This window comes from Bos javanicus, chromosome 1 (genome assembly GCF_032452875.1).
Source record: "Bos javanicus breed banteng chromosome 1, ARS-OSU_banteng_1.0, whole genome shotgun sequence".
In the NCBI taxonomy this organism is placed as follows: Eukaryota; Metazoa; Chordata; class Mammalia; order Artiodactyla; family Bovidae; genus Bos; species Bos javanicus.
In genome coordinates, this window is record NC_083868.1 from 38689435 (window position 1) to 38708457 (window position 19023).

Sequence of the window (19023 nt, forward strand, 5' to 3'; positions counted from 1 at the left end):
TACGTCAGTCTTGAATATAGAATTTTTAGTATTGTGAAAAATGGAAGAGAAATGCCAAATTTGGGTAGCATTTTGAAAAGAGGGCATTTTTATCCTAGATTATCCTCATTAGTAGGCTATAAATATTTAACATATTTATGGTAAAGAAATTCAGATTAAGAATCCAAAGGCAAATGGATATATTCTAGAAGTTTGAAGTATAGAAGAATCTTCTTGTTCTTACATCAAGGGCAATGAGTTACAGGCAGTAGTCCAAGTAAAGTAGCTTTTCATCTAAGAAGGGCTAATGATAATGGTTTACTAAGAAGTACAGATGTCTTCATGCTGATGCTCAAATCCCAAATTAGGTTAGCTACAGTGCTTGAATCTGGAATGCAGATGCCATGCTAAAAAAAAAGCTTTTATAAGCAAAACTTAAAATGATGGCTGCACTAAATGTGCATTTATCCTCTGAATTTCTTCAGATCAGTACTGGCCTTTATTCTGGGTCAGGAGGCTCACAGCTTTGAATAATTGAAAAGCTCATATTTTAGGATGATTAAAAAAAATTAGTCTACTCTTCTGGTCTAGCTGCTCCTACCTGTTAGCATGGTGAGGGACTGTCCATTGTTTTTTATTGTTCTGTTTTTGTCAGTGGAGGCTTTGTAATGTCCTGGTGTTCATAAAAAAAGAGAGAAAAAAAAAACAAACAAAACTACCTTTGATTCTGAATAGGAAAGCATTAAGAAGTTAAGAATGACCCAGTTTGATAGAGTGGCTTGATCAACTTTCTTGCTGAGGGTTGACATGAAATTCTCTTTGCTGTCAATAATACCCTTTTTACATCTCGTTAGCTTTTGGTGATAGAGAACGTTAGTCAGAGTCTTTACTGAATTGCTTTTGCCCTTCTCCCTCTGAGCCTTTTGCACACCCTACAGGTACCATTTTCCCCTTCTTCCCCTTTGCTAATTCTTTTCCATTCTTCAGGTTTTCACTCAGAAATCAGCTTTCCTAGAAAGCCTTCCAAGAACTCCCTGCATTAGATGGATCTTCTTTTTGGAAATAATAACAACAGTGATAATTTTGAGCATGTAGTAGAAAAAAGAAAAAGTAAAGCTGAGACTCCAAATGCTATTCATGAAAAACCTCAATGGCTTTTTCAAGAATTTGTTAAATTTATCCCTTTTTCTACTTAGATGAGAAAAAAAAAAAAAGATTTGGTTTATTTTTGGCAATTTAAGCTTGAAAATTAATTTTTTCTCAGTGTAGTGAGTCTGTGTGTATGTGTGTATATGAAACTTGGATTGTAATGCCTTATATTATATATTTTTTAAAGTTTAACCAGTCTAATCCTATTTCAGATAAAATCTGTCTAGACCAAACTGTAATATAGCATAAAACTGTATTTCAACTGAGAGTTACTTTAAAATGCTGAATTGAGGATCTTGACTAAAGCTACAATTTAATGAAAAGCTGCCCTGATTTTCAGTTTTAGCAATTTAAATATCTTTATCATAATGCCATATTTTACATCACATGAGCCACATTTGGTGAGCACATACTCTGTGTGAGGCATTGCATGGTAGGTGTAGAGCTCTGAAGGATAGAGAGGTAACTAAGACGTCTGTTTCCTGTGATATGACAAACGGTGTGTTTTAGCCAACTCTCCGGTTGAAAATAACTTAAAAGTGTGGGATATAATATTAAAGAAAAGCAAAATCTTTTAAAGTCTGTCGATGTTCTCCAAATACTCAGTGGCTGAAAGTTAACAGTTTGAGAACCTGGGAGGTAAATTGAGCATTGAAGCTGGGTTTTCACTTGAGAGCTTTTTTTTTTTTTTTTTTGCTTCACCTGGAAAACTTACTGCTTCATGAACATGTGTGGATAAAAGAAGCCAGAGTGTGCTCAATTAAAGCATCTATTAGGAGATTAACTTGTATAAACCTGAGACTCCAAAATACTTTTCCCTGCAATAAGGTAAACTAGGAAGAAATTGTCCTCTCCAAAGAACTGAAAGGAAGATTGTTTTCAGTTTTAGTGGTAGGGGAAGAGTGGACATAACCTCTGAAACTTTGTAATCAGAGCTAAGCCAGTATAGACCATTATAGTGAAGTTGCAGAATTATGAAAATAAAAAACCATCTTAATAGCAGCCAGAGAAGACAGTCTACCTTCAAAGGACAACAGTTGGACTGAAGAATGACCTCTAAGTGTAATAATGGAAGCTGGCATTCAGAGGAATGATGTTTTCAATGTGCTAAGAAAAGATGAGTGTCAATCCAGAAATACATTCATCAAAATATCCTTGAAGAGAAAAAGTGAATTAGACTTTTCTTTTAGACAGAGAGCAAGAGTGGAGTTTGTCACGAGCAATTCTGAAGGAAAAGGGAAAGCCATCCTAGGTGGAAAATGGAAGATACAAAAATAATTGAAGAAAGAAGAAAGTGAGAAATACATGGGGAAAATCTAACAGTCATTGGATATAGAAGACAATGATAATAACATTTTATACAGTTAAAAAATATAAGCGCAAATCCCAATATACAATGCAATAGCATCTTATTTAGGAGGAAATGTTATGAGATTCTTGCATCTTTTAGGAAAAATGGTGTAGATTGATTTATTTTAGGTTTTTCTTTTACATATACATGTTAAATGCTTTAGGGTTACCACTAAAAGAACAGAAATAGAATATAAGATATTTAAACCAGAAAAAAGAAAAGTGGAATGAAATTTAACTGAACAAAGCCATAGCCAGCTTGATTACAAACCCTCTTACATTTTTGCTCCCTCCTTGCATGATTTACTTCCTTTTATTTCTCAGTCTTGCTTCCCTGGGATCGTACCCTTCTGTGATGTAAACTTTTGTCTTAGGCTGTTTTCTAGTAATTTTAGGCTAAGACAAAAGCTTTCAGACACCTATCCGTAGGTTGCATTAGTGAATCCTCCAAAAACCACCCAAAATAAACAATGTAGACTAAAAAAAGAATGTTCTACCTGTACAAATGAAGCTTTAAGGTGATTTTCTACTCCTTTCTGAAACCGCTCCCTAAATTGATACCATCCTCTGAGTTCAAAATCCTTCAAGCTAGGCTTCAGCACTATGGGAACAGAGAACTAAAGATGTACAAGATGGGTTTTGAAGAGGCAGAGAAATCAGAGATCAAATTGCCAACATTTGTTGGATCATGGAGAAAGCAAAGTAGTCAGAAATAAATCTACTTTTGCTTCATTGACTATGCCAAAGCCTTTGACTGTGTGGATCACTACAAACTGTAGACAATTCTTGAAGAGATGGGAGTATCAGACCACATTACTTGTCTTCTGAGAAACCTGTATGCAAGTCAAGAAACAACAATTAGAGCTGGACATGGAACAATGGACTGGTTCAAAATTGGGAAAGGAGTATGTCAGCACTGTATAACGTCACCCTTCTTATTTAACTTACATGCAGAATACATGATACGAAGTGCCAGGCTGGAGGAATTGCAAGCTGGAATCAACATAGCTGGGAGAAATAGCAACAACCTCAGATATACAGATGATACCACTCTAATTGCAGAAAATGAAAAGGAACTAAAAAGCCTCTTGATGGAGGTGAAAGAGGAGACTGAAAAAGCTAGCTTGAAACTCAACATTCAAAAAACTTGGATCATGGCATCCAATTCCACCACTTCATGGCAAATAGAAGGGGGAAAATGGGAGCAGTGACAGATTTTATTTTCTTAGGCTCCAAAATCATTGTGAACAGTGGCTGCAGCCATGAAATGAGTCAGTTCTTCGCATCAGGTGGTCAAAGTATTGGAGTTTCAGTTTCAGCATCAGTCTTTCCAATGAACATTCAGGGCTGAATTCTTTTAGGGTGGACTGGTTGGATCTCCTTGCAGTCCAAGGGACTCTCAAGAATCTTCTCCAACACCACAGTTCAAAAGTATATTATTATAAATGACAGTTGTGTGAATGCCCAGAAATTGGCAATGGTTGAATAAAAGAGGACACATTTTTTTTCTATATACTATTCATCAACCTTTAAAAATGATTTGCATCTCTGCTGATTGATTGGTGGTATTACCTTTGAAGTATTGATATGTGGAAAGTCAGGAGACAGAAAAGTGTGTAAATAAAATTCTGTATATGCAGATAATTATATAAGCATATGTATATCAGATTAATAATATAGGTTCCTTTTGATGGGTGGTTGGGCAGTTGACAGAGTGGGGAGATAAAGAGTAAGATGGAAAAAAGACACTACAAAAATACAATTCCATTTATATTGGTTTTATATGTAAGTGTAGACATAAAGAGATATGGTAGGATTATTTAATGAAAATGTTAAATGATGCTTATTTGAAGACTGAATTTTAGGTAATTTTTGGTGTTCTTTATACTTTTGTGCATTTGAAAATATACTTGTCTTTAATATTATATGAATTTTATGTTACTATAATAAATATATATAAACATTGATAAATATATATTTAACTATAGGAAAAACAAAACACTTTTTTTTAGGGAGAGAACAATTTGCTAAATACCTTCTATTTCTGAGAAGCAGCATAGCATGGTGCTGAAAAGTAGGTGGGCTCTGGAACCAAGGGATCTTGGTTTCCTGCTGTGTAAACCTGAGCAAATTGCTTAACTTCTCTTTGCCTCGGTTTCCTTATCAGAAAAAAGAGAAATGATAATAAAATTATCTACTTGAGGTTTGTGAGGATTAAATATGTTACTACATATAAAGTCTTAGAACAGTGCCTAGCCCTTAATAGGGACTCAAGATAATAATTACCACTATAAGAAAAGTGAAAATTAGTCACTCAGTCATGTCCAACTCTTTGTGACTCCATGGACTAGAGCCCACCAGGCTCCTCTGTCCATGAAATTCTCCAGACGAGAATACTACTGGAGTGGGTTGCCATTTCCTTCTCTAGGGGATCTTCCCCACCCAGGGATCAAACCCAGGTCTCCCACACTACAGGCAGACTTTACCAACTGAGCCACCAGGGAAGCCACTGCTACTACATGTGTTGTTAGCAATCATTATGAACATTTCTTGTTACTACTTTTGCAGTTAAATGCTAAAAGAACTGTTGATGAAAGAATGGGCTTCCCTGATGGCTCAGATGGTACAGAATCTGCCTGCAATGCAGGAGACCTGGGTTCAGTCCCTGGGTTGGGAAGATCCCCTGGAAAAGGGAATGGCAACCCACTCCAGTATTCTTGCCTGGAGAATTCCATGGACAGAGGAGCCTGGCGCCCTACAGTCTGTTGGTTCTCAAAGAGTCGGACATGAATGAGCAACTTACACTAACATTATGAACATTTCTTGTTACTCCTTTTGTAGTTCTATGCTAGATAGATATGGGCTTCCTCGTGGCTCAGATGGTAAAGAATCTGACTGCAATGCGGGAGACCTGAGTTCAATCCCTGGGTTGGGAAGATCCCCTGAAGAAGGGAACAACTACCTACTCCAGTATTCTTGCCTGGAGAATTCCATGGACAGAGGAGGCTGGCAGGCTACAGTCCATGGGGTCGCAGAGTCAGACATGACTGAGTGACTAAGCACATCACACATGCTAGATATGTTACTAAATTATCACAGTTAATCTTTTTTTTTTTTCCTTCTAGTTTCATTGAGATACAATCGACATACAGTACTGTATAAGTTTAAGGTGTAGCATTTCATCTTAACAACCACTTTGTAAGGTAGGGGTAGTAAAATTTCTCCTGTATCCTATTAGGGCTTCTGGCAGTGGCTGACATAAGACAGGGTGACAGGAGTAAAGCATACACGTATTTTTTCTCTTGGCCTTGACTCCCTATCTCTGGTGATAAGAATATTCTTTCCTCTTGCTATAGGGAGGGTATCTTTCACATGGGAGTTCATCTCCTGCTTTCAGTAAGAAAAAGATAGGTCACAATGCCCTTCCCACATCTGCTGTTATTCAAGTGCTTTTTACTCAAAATAATCAGTATGCCAAAGCAGCATATTTTGGAGTGGAGTGTTCTAAACTCCTTCACTATTATAGCCCCCATTTTACAGATAAGGAAAGTGAGACTCTTTAGGAGAGCTGAATCAGTTTTCCAGAGTCTCACAATTCTTAATTTGAGCCTATGACTTTCTTATCATAAAGCCAGTTACACTTTACATGCTTTTTTCCACATGCCACATACCTTCCTTTATTTAAAATCGAGGTGTTCTGACCTGGAAGGAACTTTATATATCATTTACTCTTAAGAGCTTTAGGAGAGAACTGTGTCTAAGGTATTGGTTGTATAGTATATCTTTAGGAATCTATACTTCTCTAAAGGTTTTTACCTTCAGAATTAAATTTGAATGAATAAATGGTGAGAGCTTCTGAGAGGCTCTGTAGGTATGACTATGGTAAATGTTTTATGAAGTGTTTGTGAGTGTACTTAAGTCTTTAAAAATAAGATAATCATAATGTTTACCTCTCAGCCCTGTTCCTGTATAATTATGATGAACCAATGTATTTCTGAAATTTATTTGATCAAAAGTGGAAATTTAACAATTCGATTGTGTTCATTTTTTTAAAAAACTTTTTAATCCTTTATATTTAGGTTATCTTCATTGTAATGAATACGATAGCCTGAGATTGAGGTGGCTGAGGCAGACCTTAGAATCTTTCATCCCACAGCCTTTGGTAAATGTAATTAAAGTGTCTGAATTGGATGGCAGAGAAATGGGAGATGCCCAGCCTGAAACCTTTGACAAGGTACTTTTGTTACATTGTGACAGACCGATAGACTCCCGGTGATACTACTGTTATGTTGCTTTGTTGTGGTTATTTCCCATCTGCTTCCAGACATAGCTGGATACAGTTTCTCCATACCCTGGGAAATGCTGATAAAGTGAACATGGAAGCAGTTTTTATTTGATGGTCAGCATGTTCAAAGGAAGCGGTAACATTGGGATTGGGGATTATAGAATGCTTTTTATTTCCAGGTACCTCAAAGATACTCAGGAAGAGATCAGATATTATCTTGAGTCAGTACACAAACATGTGCACTGTATTGCTTTAATTCGGTAGCATTTCGTATCAGAGTACAACAGTGGAAGAAAAAGACAGCATTTCAGTAAACTGAAATTGAATTGTTAGTTCTTAAATAGAAATGCTGAGAATTCAGGAATATAGTAACGTCTGTTTAAAATGAGTAACTTTAAAAAAATAAATAAAATGAGTAACTTTTGTAAAAGTTTTTGCTGTAGTCAACAAGAATATGAAATATTAGTAGACATTAGTAGACTTTTAGTCCTCTCATTCCCCTTCTCCACTGAAAAAGACCTAAATGCTGAAAGTCACAGGAGATTCTTTTGTAAGGTATTAGTGAAGAAATGTTGTAAACAACTTACCATGGTGTATTTTCAGTTTTAAAATAAATTTACTTATTTATTTGCTAATTTTTGCCACAATTTATGAAGCTCCCCTATATACTTTGTGTCTGAGGATATGTTTTCTGTGCATGCTTGGCTTACGTGTCATTTTTTTCTATAGGTGTTAGTTGATGCTCCATGTTCAAATGATCGAAGTTGGTTGTTCTCTTCTGATTCTCAGAAGGCTGCCTGTAGGATAAGCCAAAGGAGAAATTTGCCTCTTCTACAGATGGAACTCTTAAGGTGAGAGCTATTAATACAAAAATTTATTTTGGTTTCTAATATAATTTCAGTAGGCATGACAAAACATGACGCAGGGCAGTGCCCAAATGGAGAGTTTCCTGTGTAGGTGTCAATAATTAATTCTCTGACGTCTGCACCCAGAAAATTCTCAGTCTCTTCCTTTTGAGTCTCATGTTGTAATGTCACCTCTGCCCTCCCACTCACCACCCCCTCGATGAAATCCAGTGTTGGTATGCATTGTCTTTTAAAGGACACAAATGATTTTATTGTGATTTAAAGTTGTTTGCTTATCAGGACCATCCAAAGCATAGGGTTCATCACACTATTCTTTCACCAGGATGTGAATAGCCCCTCTGTAAGGGTAGCTTTGGACCAGGATGTTTTTTTTTTCTTTTTTCTTTTTTTCAGTAAGGACACATTGTTCTGGGTGAGTAAGAAGTTTTAGATTGTTGTTAGCACTTCTCTCTCCTCTAAGACTTCCAGAAAGGCATGACCACCAAGAGAGACTTGGTTTCTTCAGAACAAAGCCATTTGGGGACATCCTGCTTTGGTTTCAAAAGAGATTTATATTTATACCCTAATCCTAAGCAATTCCTACTGTTTAATGCTGAACCAAAATTCTTGGACTATGTTAAATATACTTAAATGATGCTTTATCACTCATCACTTCTTACATGTTGAAGGAGAATGAGTAATAGTTGATACGCCCTGCTGACAACATGCTTTACTTCCAACTTCTGATTGATTCATAGCAATGAACATACACCATTTCCTAAGTGTTAACAACCGACACTAATACATAGTCTTGTTCTTGTACCAGATTATGTCTCAGCTCATTCTGGTCATTCCAGGTAGCACCAACCAGCCGGTCCTTAAAACATTTCTCATCTTGCAATTAGACTATTTATTTGTATTCTTCCAATGTCAGCCCTTCATTTGCTATAACCCTAAGATATTTTGAGAATTCTTTTCCACCTTTCTCTTCTCTTTGGTTATTAGTTTTGGGTTTTTGCATAGATCCAACCATAATAAATCTTTTTTTCTCACCTAAACTTCCTTGATCTGGCTCTTTAGTAAGTTACTTCTGTTATTCCAGACTCTGCCATTGTTATGCCTGACACTGCAACAGGCACCAGGTCTTTTGGTGCCTTATTAGCTTTGTTATCTCTAATTTTTTTTAACCTATCAGCAGCGAGGCTGCCTGAGAATATCATTTTTCTTCCTTCTCATAAAAAATCTTTCTTTCACTTCTTTTTCTTTCTGTACCATACCACACTTTCTGTTTTGTATTCTATGTACTGCTTTTCCTTCTGTTTTGTCTCAATTCATTATAATCTAACCTCTATTCCTTTTATTCTTCCAAATCTATGCTTATTAAAGTTACTAAACAACCATTAAATTCATTGTTATTTCTCAATTTTAGTTTTGTTTGATCTCTTGATAGCATTTAAAATGTGTTTTATTATACAACTGTTACATGGAAACATTTTCACTGTAAAAATTAAAAAAAAATACAAATGAAGCAAAAGGTCTCCTTGACCAGAGACCCAACAAAATACCAGCTTTCTTCACAAAGTTGACTGTTGGACTTTGGTGTATACTCTTCCAACTCTTTCTGTAGCTTTTCTTACATATACATAGGGAAATATGTTAAAAAATAACAGCTGTTATCATGTATGCATTGTTCTGAAACTGGCTTCTTCTTGTATTCAACATTCATTAAAGTCTTATTCTCATAAATCTATTTTGTTCTCTTCAAGTTCTGTGACATATTCAACAAGGTAAGTCTATAATATTTGAGTTAATTCTCTGTTTTGGGATATTTACATTCTTTATTTTTTACTTCTATAAACTATTCTTTGTCTCATTGGACACGCAGGATGACATCAAGAAATGGAATTAAGAATCAGACATTTGAATAGGTACAGATTATTGAATTGTAAATGGCTATACCAGTCTACATTTTCTTTTGTACTTGACTTTGTTGACTACTTGTTCCTTCTTAAAATATTCCTTTCCCTGATTTTTGTGATCATGTGCTTTACTGGCTTTCTTCCTACTTATTTTCCTAATTGGCTCTTAATCAGGTCATCCCATAAATTTTGGGTTTCCTTGAGCTGCTGATGTTGGCCCTCTTCTCTGTTTATCTGATGGCTTCAGCTGATATAAGATGCTATCTCCCAAATATGTGTCTAAGCTTAGATCTTTCTTCTTAGCCTCACACCTCTATATCCAGTCATCTTTCAGAGTTCTTAGCCTCACACCTCTATATCCAGTCATCTATCAGAGTTCTTAGCCTCACACCTCTATATCCAGTCATCTATCAGAGTTCTCCACGCTCCTCAGACACATAGAACTGAATTTTTCTAGAGGAACTCATCATTTTGAATGCTCTCCTGTGCCCCTCCTCTGTCAAAATCACCAAAAATCAAATAGAAATCCCATCAACCTGCCTCTTTTCCTCCCCTCTCTATCTCAGTAATAGATCGCTTTGCTGAGATACCATAGCATCATGCGTTTGCCTGAGTCAGAAATCCATCCCCAAATCCTCTTTCTCTTATACCTAATCAATCACTAAGACATTTCAATTCTACCTGTTACATATTTCTCAGGCCCATTCACTTCTTTCTCTTCTTAATAGCCTAACCTGAACCCCTGGCAACTGTCACCTAAATCACTGCAGTTGGCTTCTGACTGCCCTGCTCACCTCCAGGTATGAGCTCTACTACTTTACTCCCTACAGTAAAGCCACATCTGATGTGAAATGTAAATCTGATTATGTCATTCTCCTTTTTGAAGTCTGCAGTGGTCCTTATTACTGTTAAGATTTCAAATTCCTTAGTATGATATTCTAGAGAAGGCGATGGCACCCCACTCCAGTACTCTTGCCTGGAGAATCCCAGGGACGGAGGAGCCTGGTAGGCTGCAGTCCTGCAAGAGTTGGACACGACTGAGCATCTTCACTTTCACTTTTCACTTTCATGCATTGGAGAAGGAAATGGCAACCCACTCCAGTGTTCTTGCCTGGAGAATCCCAGGGACGGGGGAGCCTGGTGGGCTGCCGTCTATGGGGTCACACAGAGTCGGACATGATTGAAGTGACTTAGCAGCAGCAGCAGCAGTATGATATTCAAGTCCTCTTCTTGTTTCACTAACCTTACTATCTCAGGACTCTTCTTGCACTGTGTTCCAGCTGAGCAGTTTCTCAAACTCACCTTGCATGGTCTCATTTCTGAGGCCTGTGAGTTTCCTGTTTCTTTTGTTGGATTACTAACTCATTCTCCCCTCTCTTTTGGCTAACTTTACTGGGTCTTCAGGGATCAGCTCTGAGGGACTGAAGCCTTACCTGATACCCTAGGACTGGGATTGGTATTCCCTTCATGTCCTTACCTTCATTTAAAAATACATTGATTGTCAGTTCTTCTGTTTGACATTTGCTTTGTACTTGTTTTTTTCCAACAAGACTAAGCCCCATGGGAGGAAGGATTGTCTTACTGTTTTTATTCCCAGTATGCAGTCTGATATCTGGCTTGTAGAAGAGGGAGTAGGGTCAGTAAATAATTGTTTAAAAACACTAAATTATGAGGGCTGAATATTTAGAATTTAAACATGTAATTAAATTTATAGCAAAATTAATCTGACAAAAATAATCACATAATCATTATTTTACTACATGGTAATTAGGCATAAATGTAAAGCAATTCACATGATTTATTTTGATTAGTATTAGTTTTACATAACAAAAGCGTGGTTTTAGTTTGTTTAGAAATGTTTAATACATTTCCCTTGACATCATATAACGTTTTGATCATCATCACAAAGATCATGCATCTTTGTAAACCTCACATCCACACAGCCCTGTTCCCCAACAGCTGAGGCTCCTCTTTATTGTCTGCCCCTCTCTCCCATTATCTTACTCCCTAAAAGAAATGGCTTCAGCACCACGTCACTTTAGTAGCATATTAATAGGCTGCAGAATTGACATAGCAATCGCAGTGAATGTTGGTTTTCATGTAATTATACGTGATTGGGAAAGACCGTCACACCAGCCCCCTCCCATTCTTTTCCTTGAGCAGCTACTCTGCATTCAATGCCTCTGATGCTGGTCTGCCTGAGAGGTTTCAGAGCCGCTTGAAGCAGTTGAAACTCTGAGCCCCTTGCTGTGTGATTATGATGCTAAAGGGGAAAGAGCGTGATACCAATGCTATAGTCACAGATAATGGTTCTTGTTCCCTGACATCTACAAATTTGCAGGTTAAAAAGATAAAGGAAAAAAAATGATACTGCCAGCCACAATCTCTCTATTTCCTGCCCTTGCCTCCAAAAAATGAAAAAAAAAAAAAACCAAAAAAAACTCTAGTAATTTTCTCATCAAAGATAGCTCTTTTACTACTATGTCATGTACAGAGAAATTTCTTTTCTCCCAAGTCTTCCTCATCTAGTTATTGCTTTACCATCTTTTAATAAAAGGCAGTCCTTTTATTCCAGTAAGGAATAGAAGGTTTAAATGCAAGCCCATGCAAGAGAGTGAATACATTGATGTGTATGAGTTTTCATCAGAGGTATAAAGGATTGATACAGATCCTTATTTGCATTTGCAAAGAACAATTAGAAAGCAAGCAAGCAAACACTGCCTAGCCTGATACTGGAGACAGAAGATGGCACTCAAGAGACAAAAGAAGTGAGAAGGACAGTTAAGCGGCAAATAAGGAAAGCTTTTTGTTTGTACTATTTTGTCAAAGATTGGATTTGTACGTTTCTGCATTTGTCTGCTGACAGATACGGTGCTCAAAGATATTTTATGCCTTCCATGGTTATTATTCACTTACCAGAAATCATTCATATTTACATTAAATAGGCAACATGTATAATATTCAGAATTTTAGCTTTTGAAAACCCAATACTGTATTACTGATTATTCTACAGCCAAACATTAATCTTGCACCTATTGTTTATGAATGTGATACTTCAGTGAAAATCAATACCTTAGTTAAAAGAAGTTTCTTGATGTTAAAATTTTTAAAAGGAGTAACATCAGTAGATATGTAATATTAACAGTTTTTTAGAAATTCTTTTTAAAAATTAATGCATGTGAATAATTATACATAATCAAGAAAATAGTCATCTGACTTTTTTTTGGCATGAAAAGCTTATTGGAAGGCATCGTGATGACAGGAAATCCCAAACCATATGAATTCATTGTACACTTATTGAGGACTCTTCAGTTTATCCATACAGAGGTAGAAAATTTAGAATCTTCTATTAAATTTATACAACATGAATATATAAGATATATACAACTCTTGCACACGTTTCAGATCATGAGAATATGGGACGAAGATATAAGGAATAATTAATTGAGTGTAAGCCAGTTCTAGTAGTGAAGTGCCATTTGAAAGTATACTTTTATTATCATTTCTCAAAATAATTTCTGAGACTAGTCATTTCAGTAACATACTATGTATGTGCACACTACATAATAAGATTCTCTTGCCTCATTTTTATTTAACTACGTTAAGAAAACAAAATGGGAAAAGATGCTGAAAGTGATATAGACATAGTCTTTTTAGAAAGTGCCACATTTGTGCAAGAGAAGTTTACATAATTTTTAGATGCAAAAGCATGAACTGAAGAGTTTGATTTATAACAAAAATATGAGTGTCTTATTGCAGTAATGTATCATGTCACCCGTTTCCTCAGAGGAAATCGATCATGTTTAAAATAGTGACCCCTTCTGGTTTTCTTTTCTCGCTACTTGACAAGTAAAATCGGATTTGTGAAGTCATTGAAAAAGGAAGCTTAGATTATTTGATAATGTTTTGCAAATTTGTATAAATCATTCAGATAATAGTCCTTAAAAAGTGTTACTCTTACAGTAAGAATTGTGTTTTAAAAGAAACATAAAAAATCAAAATATCCCTTCTGTCATGCTCTTGAGCTGAGATGAGGGATACCTTGGACTGTGGAGCGTGGTCTTCATCATTCATCAACACAGTGACCAAAAATTGCTATGTATATATTAGAAGCATAATCTTTGGGTGTATTGTTCTAACAGAATGGAAGATTTCCAATGCTGCTTCAGCAGTGTGTATATTTTCTTTTTAAAGTTTAACTTAGTTAACTTTGCATACTATCCCTTATATGCTTGGTCATATGTTTGGAATCCAGAAAACAAAAGCTATTATTAATGTTATTGCTACTATTGCTGCTGCTGCTAATTCTCCTTTTCCTTTCCCCTCCTCCTCCTCGTTTTCCTCTCTCTTTTTTTTTCTTTAAGTGAGGTGGCGGGAGTCAGAAATTCTGAGATTAAAAATCTGTAACTTGGGCAAAGTACATGTTTCTTTTTAATAAGAGTTTATAGATCAAAATATTTAGCATTTACTGAAATTGTAAAGGGTTGAGAAAATATCCATAGCTATACTTTCTAGCCATTGTACTTTCAGTCATAAAAATATGTTTCAAGGGCAGATTGACAGTGTAAAAGACGATCTTGAAAATAAGGTTTTTGTCAGCATTTATTAAATACCTACTTTGTGTCAGGAACTTTGCTAGACACGAAGATAACTAAAATACATATGAAATGATTCTTGTCTTCAAGATCCTCAGGAAAGTTATCATTGAATATGGTATAAATTGAGTGATAGAGGGACTGGTTAGGGCGCAGAGGGTACCAAAGGAGGGACACCTAACTTTGCTCAGGTTAAAGATGGGCTGTGGGCATTTTGTAAGATACATTTTACAAAATAAGCAACAGATAAATATCAGTATTTAAACTGAAGATATTTTTCTAATAAGTTTTCCTAATCAGGAAAGTAATCAAGCCACATAAAGCATTTAGAATATATAAAGAAATATAAAGAAGAAAATAAGCCATCCATTGAAAGAAGCTATTATTATTTGGATTTACTTCCTTTGACTGCATATAGTACTTACAATAATGGAAATCATAGTGATATATAACGTGATATCTTTTTCACTTATTTCATTAGGAATATTTTATTTATATTTAGTAACATTTTATTATTAAGTAGTCTTTGAAAACATACTCTTCAAATGACTACATCATATAAAATCTCTTCATTCAGGTAGTTAAGAGTATCAAAGATAGCTCTTTCTAATGATAGAATCTCATTAATGCAAGAAATAGTTACAAAAACATATCCTAGTGGAGATGAAAACATCAGTTTTTTTTTTTTAATGATCCAGCCAAGAGTTTGATAATTCTTTGAGGCAGGAGTTAGCAGCTGGCCTGTGATCCATTTCTCTTTTGATCCAGGGAGATACTTCCACAGAAAGAAGGGATAGGTGACCCAGTTAAACATGTTGATAACTGACCTCCTTGGTAAATGGACTAATGAATTTTGCTAAGAGGAGAACTCTTACTTATGGCACACTTTGAACAGAATGTCCCTAGTTAGGATTGCCTGTGGTAAACACAACCTAGAGTCTATAGATTTATGAGGCATGTTTTCCTGGAGGATGTTGTGTAAGCTATTCAACTCCCCAAGGTATACTGGAGACATGTGATGTAACCTAAATGTTCCCCATGTGTGAAGTGACCCCTCAACTTTGCTTATAGAAATCATCTGTTATTCTCAGCTAGAAAATATTCTGAGATAGAAGCAAGACTTAAGCCACATTGGATGTCTCTACTTCTCTTGTGCCACTTGATTGCTTATATACTTGAAATTATTTTAGTAAAGCTTGAAGGTAAGATCTCTGATTCATGAGAATCTGATTAGACAAGAAAGTCCTTTGTGTAGGCTCATCCCCAAACCCCAGCCAGTCATCTCTGATGAAACTAAATTAAGGAACATGATTTAAACCTGAGTCCCAAGTGCAAGGCTCTTATTCCAGTCCTACATCTAAGTCTTGGAACTCAGTCACCTCATCCAGCCAACTGTTAGAAAGTAATAGCCCTCCCCCTTATGTCTTCTGCAGGGAAATATGATTAAGAGGATGAAGGGAATTAATTAAGAGATTTCTTAATGTGGAAAAATACTTTATAAGTAGAATAAAAGTTCTTGGCTATAATCTTAAAAAGAGGATGAAGGGATAGGATCCAACATGCCAGAGCTCAACTAGGTCCAAAAGAACAAGAGAGGTTGTGATGTTCAGGAATTGTGACTTTTTTCCATTTTGCCTTTATCTACTAGTAAAAATAATAAGTAGAAAAACATCTACTTCTGCTTTATTATCTACACCAAAGCCTTTGACTATGTGGATCACAACAAACTGTGGAAAATTCTTCAAGAGATGGGAATACCATCTGCCTCCTGAGAAATCTTTATGCAGGTCATGAAGCAAGAATTATAACTGGACCTGGAACAACAGACTGGTTCCAAATTGGGAAAGGAGTACATCAAGGCTGTATACTGTCACCCTGCTTATTTAACTTATATGCAGAGTACATCATGCAAAACGCTGGGCTAGATGCAGCACAAGCTGGAATCAAGATTGCTGGGAAAAATATCAATAACCTCAGATATGCAGATGACACCACCTTTATGGCAGAAAGCGAAGAAGAACTAAAGAGCCTCTTGATGAAAGTGAAAAAGGAGATTGAAAAAGTTGGCTTAAAACTCAGAAGATTTTCAGAAAACTAAGATTGTGGCATCTGGTCCCATGCTGCTGCTGCTTCTGCTGCTGCTAAGTCGCTTCAGTCGTGTCCGACCCTGTCCAACCCCTTAGACGGCAGCCCACCAGGCTCCCCCGTCCCTGGGATTCTCCAGGCAAGAACGCTGGAGTGGGTTGCCATGGTCCCATGACTTCATGGCAAATAGATGGGGAAACAATGGAAACAGTGACAGACTTTATTTTCTTGGGCTCCAAAAATCACTGTAGATGGTGACTGCAGCCATAAAATTAAAAGACGCTTGCTCCTTGGAAGAAAAGCTATGACCAACCTAGACAGAATATTAAAAAGCAGAGACATTACTTTTCCAAAAAAGGTCCATCTAGTCAAAGCTATGGTTTTTCCAGTAGTCGTGTATGAACATGAGAGTTGGACTATAAAGAAAGCTGAGTGCTGAAGAATTGATGGTTTTGAACTGTGGTGTTGGAGAAGACTCCTGAGAGTCCCTTGGACTGCAAGCGAATCCAACCAGTCCATCCAAAAGGAAATCAGTCCTGCATATTCGTTGAAAGGATTAATGCTGAAGCTGAAACTCCAGTATTTTGACCACCTGATGTGAAGAACTGACTCATTGGAAAAGACCCTGATGCTGGAAAAGATTGAAGGCAGGAGAAGGGGATGACAGAGGATGAGATGGTTGGATGGAATCACCAACTCGATGGACATGAGTTTCAGCAAGCTCTGGGAGTTGATGATGGACAGGGAAATGATGATGGACATCTGGCGTACTGTAGTCCGTGGGATTGCAAAGAGTCGGACACAACTGAGTGACTGAACTGAAATGAAAAATAATAATAATAGATACCATTCATTGACTGTATTAGCTGTTTCTCCTTTCTTTGTTTGAAGAAGCACATAGATGGAGAGAATCTTGAATTGTTCACTCCAGCAAACTGGGGGTTAGGTTAGGGGGGCATCTCCTCCTTTATATAAACTTGAGGTGAGGATGGTGATAGTTCTTCCCTAACCATTTATTCTTTCTTTAAATATTCACTGAGTACCACAAGGTACCAGTGGTAAACAGGGCAAATTCAAACCTTGTTTGACTTGGCTACAGTTACTGTTGTGAGTAGTTAACTGTCCATCATTTCTAATTCAGGAGTCTCATGTCTTCTGCCAAGAGCCATGAAACTAGATGGCTTACTTTTTAGCTTGCACGCAGGGTGAAATATCAGCCTCTTCATAGTTTTTGTTGTTGTAGTACAAATATCTTCTCCCATGTTGTGGCTTGCCCTTTTACTCTTTTGGAGTTTTGTTTTTCTCTTTTACAGAAAGATGTTATTACTTTTTATGTAATGTATTATATCTATGTCTCAAGTTTCTATAACAGAGGAGAACCCCCCCTAACCTACCCACAAGGTAGCAGGTAGGCCATTTTCTGGGTGAACAATTCAAGATTGTCTCTACCTATTTACTTGAGCCTCTTCAGACAAGGAGAGAAGCAGCTAATGCAGTCAAGGAATGGTATCTATTTTCTTTATGATGGGGTATGATTTGTACCTACATACTATGATTCTAATACTATGGTAATTAAGTTAATGTATCACTAGCATGAGGATCAGTAAAGCAATTAAGTAGAATAAAGTTTGATCCATGTTAATGTGGACATTTGATTTATGACAGAGGTCAAAGTCAGAATACTAGAAAAAGGACAGACTTATTAACTAGGACACAAAGACAGCATTAATCATAGGGAAGAACTGTCACCATCCTTGCCTCAAGTTTCTATAAAGATTGCTTTGGCTATTTGGGGTCTTTTGTGTTCTCATACACCTTTCATATGTATTTTAGAATCAGCTTGTCAAGTTTCTTGAAAAACTTGTTGAGATTTTGATTTAGATTACGTTGTGTTGTGTGTTAGTTGCTCAGTCATGTCTGACTCTTTGCGACTCCCGAGGAGCCTGCTAGACTCTCTAGCCTGCCAGACTTCTCTATTTATAGAATTCTCCAGGTGAGAATACTGGAATGGGTGGCCATTTCCTTCTCCAGGGGATCTTCCTGACCCAGGGATAGAACCTGAGTCTCCTGCATCACAGGCAGGTTCTTTGCTGTCTGAGCCATCATCTATGAAATTCCACAGTGTGTGTTTTCATATTTTCATGGTCTGTTTCATTTCTCTGGAATTTCATACTCTGTATGTTCCTTAGAAACATACATATTTTTTATATTTGTAGACCTTATTTTACCATCATTGACTTTAATTTGGGTATTACATTAAGTCTACCAATTTGTAGAGTTTATATATTTTCTATTATTTCACAATATTGGTAAATTTGTTAAGTCTAAAAATTTGTCTTTAGATTCTTTTGGATTTTCAACAAAACTTTCACCATTATGTATTATGTAGAAATATATATATATATATGTAATTTTTCTAGAATCTATATGATAATATTTTGCTTAAGATTTTCTATTTATTTCATAAGTGAGACTACCTATAATTTTTTATTCTTAAAATAGTATTAGAGTTTGGAATCAAGGGTATTCTAGCCTCATAAAATGAATTGAATAATGGGCTCATTTATATAGTCTGGAATAGTTTATGTAACATTGCAATTATTATTTTTTTTCCATGTGTGTTTGGCAGAATCTTCAATTGAAGCCATATGGGCCTGGAGTTTCCTTTGTGGGATGAATTTTGAATGTTGATAGAGTTTCTTTAATGGTGATAAGACTCTTAACTTTTTTCTTTCTTCCTGAATCAGTTCCATGAGTTTGGGGGTGTTGTTTTTGTTTGTGTTTTTAGTAATTTTCCCATTTCATCCAGGTCTACA

The 19023-nt window shown here is 36.3% G+C and overlaps 1 protein-coding gene across 1 annotated transcript in view; it reads left to right on the forward strand.

Annotated features, from left to right (window-relative positions):
* NSUN3 (NOP2/Sun RNA methyltransferase 3) overlaps positions 1-19023 on the forward strand; it is a 61049-nt gene that overhangs the window by 12482 nt on the left and 29544 nt on the right. Inside the window, exons 4-5 of the mRNA XM_061435108.1 lie at positions 6558-6712; positions 7493-7614. Coding sequence (XP_061291092.1) covers positions 6558-6712; positions 7493-7614 — 277 coding nt within the window. The remainder of the gene's footprint in view (positions 1-6557; positions 6713-7492; positions 7615-19023) is intronic.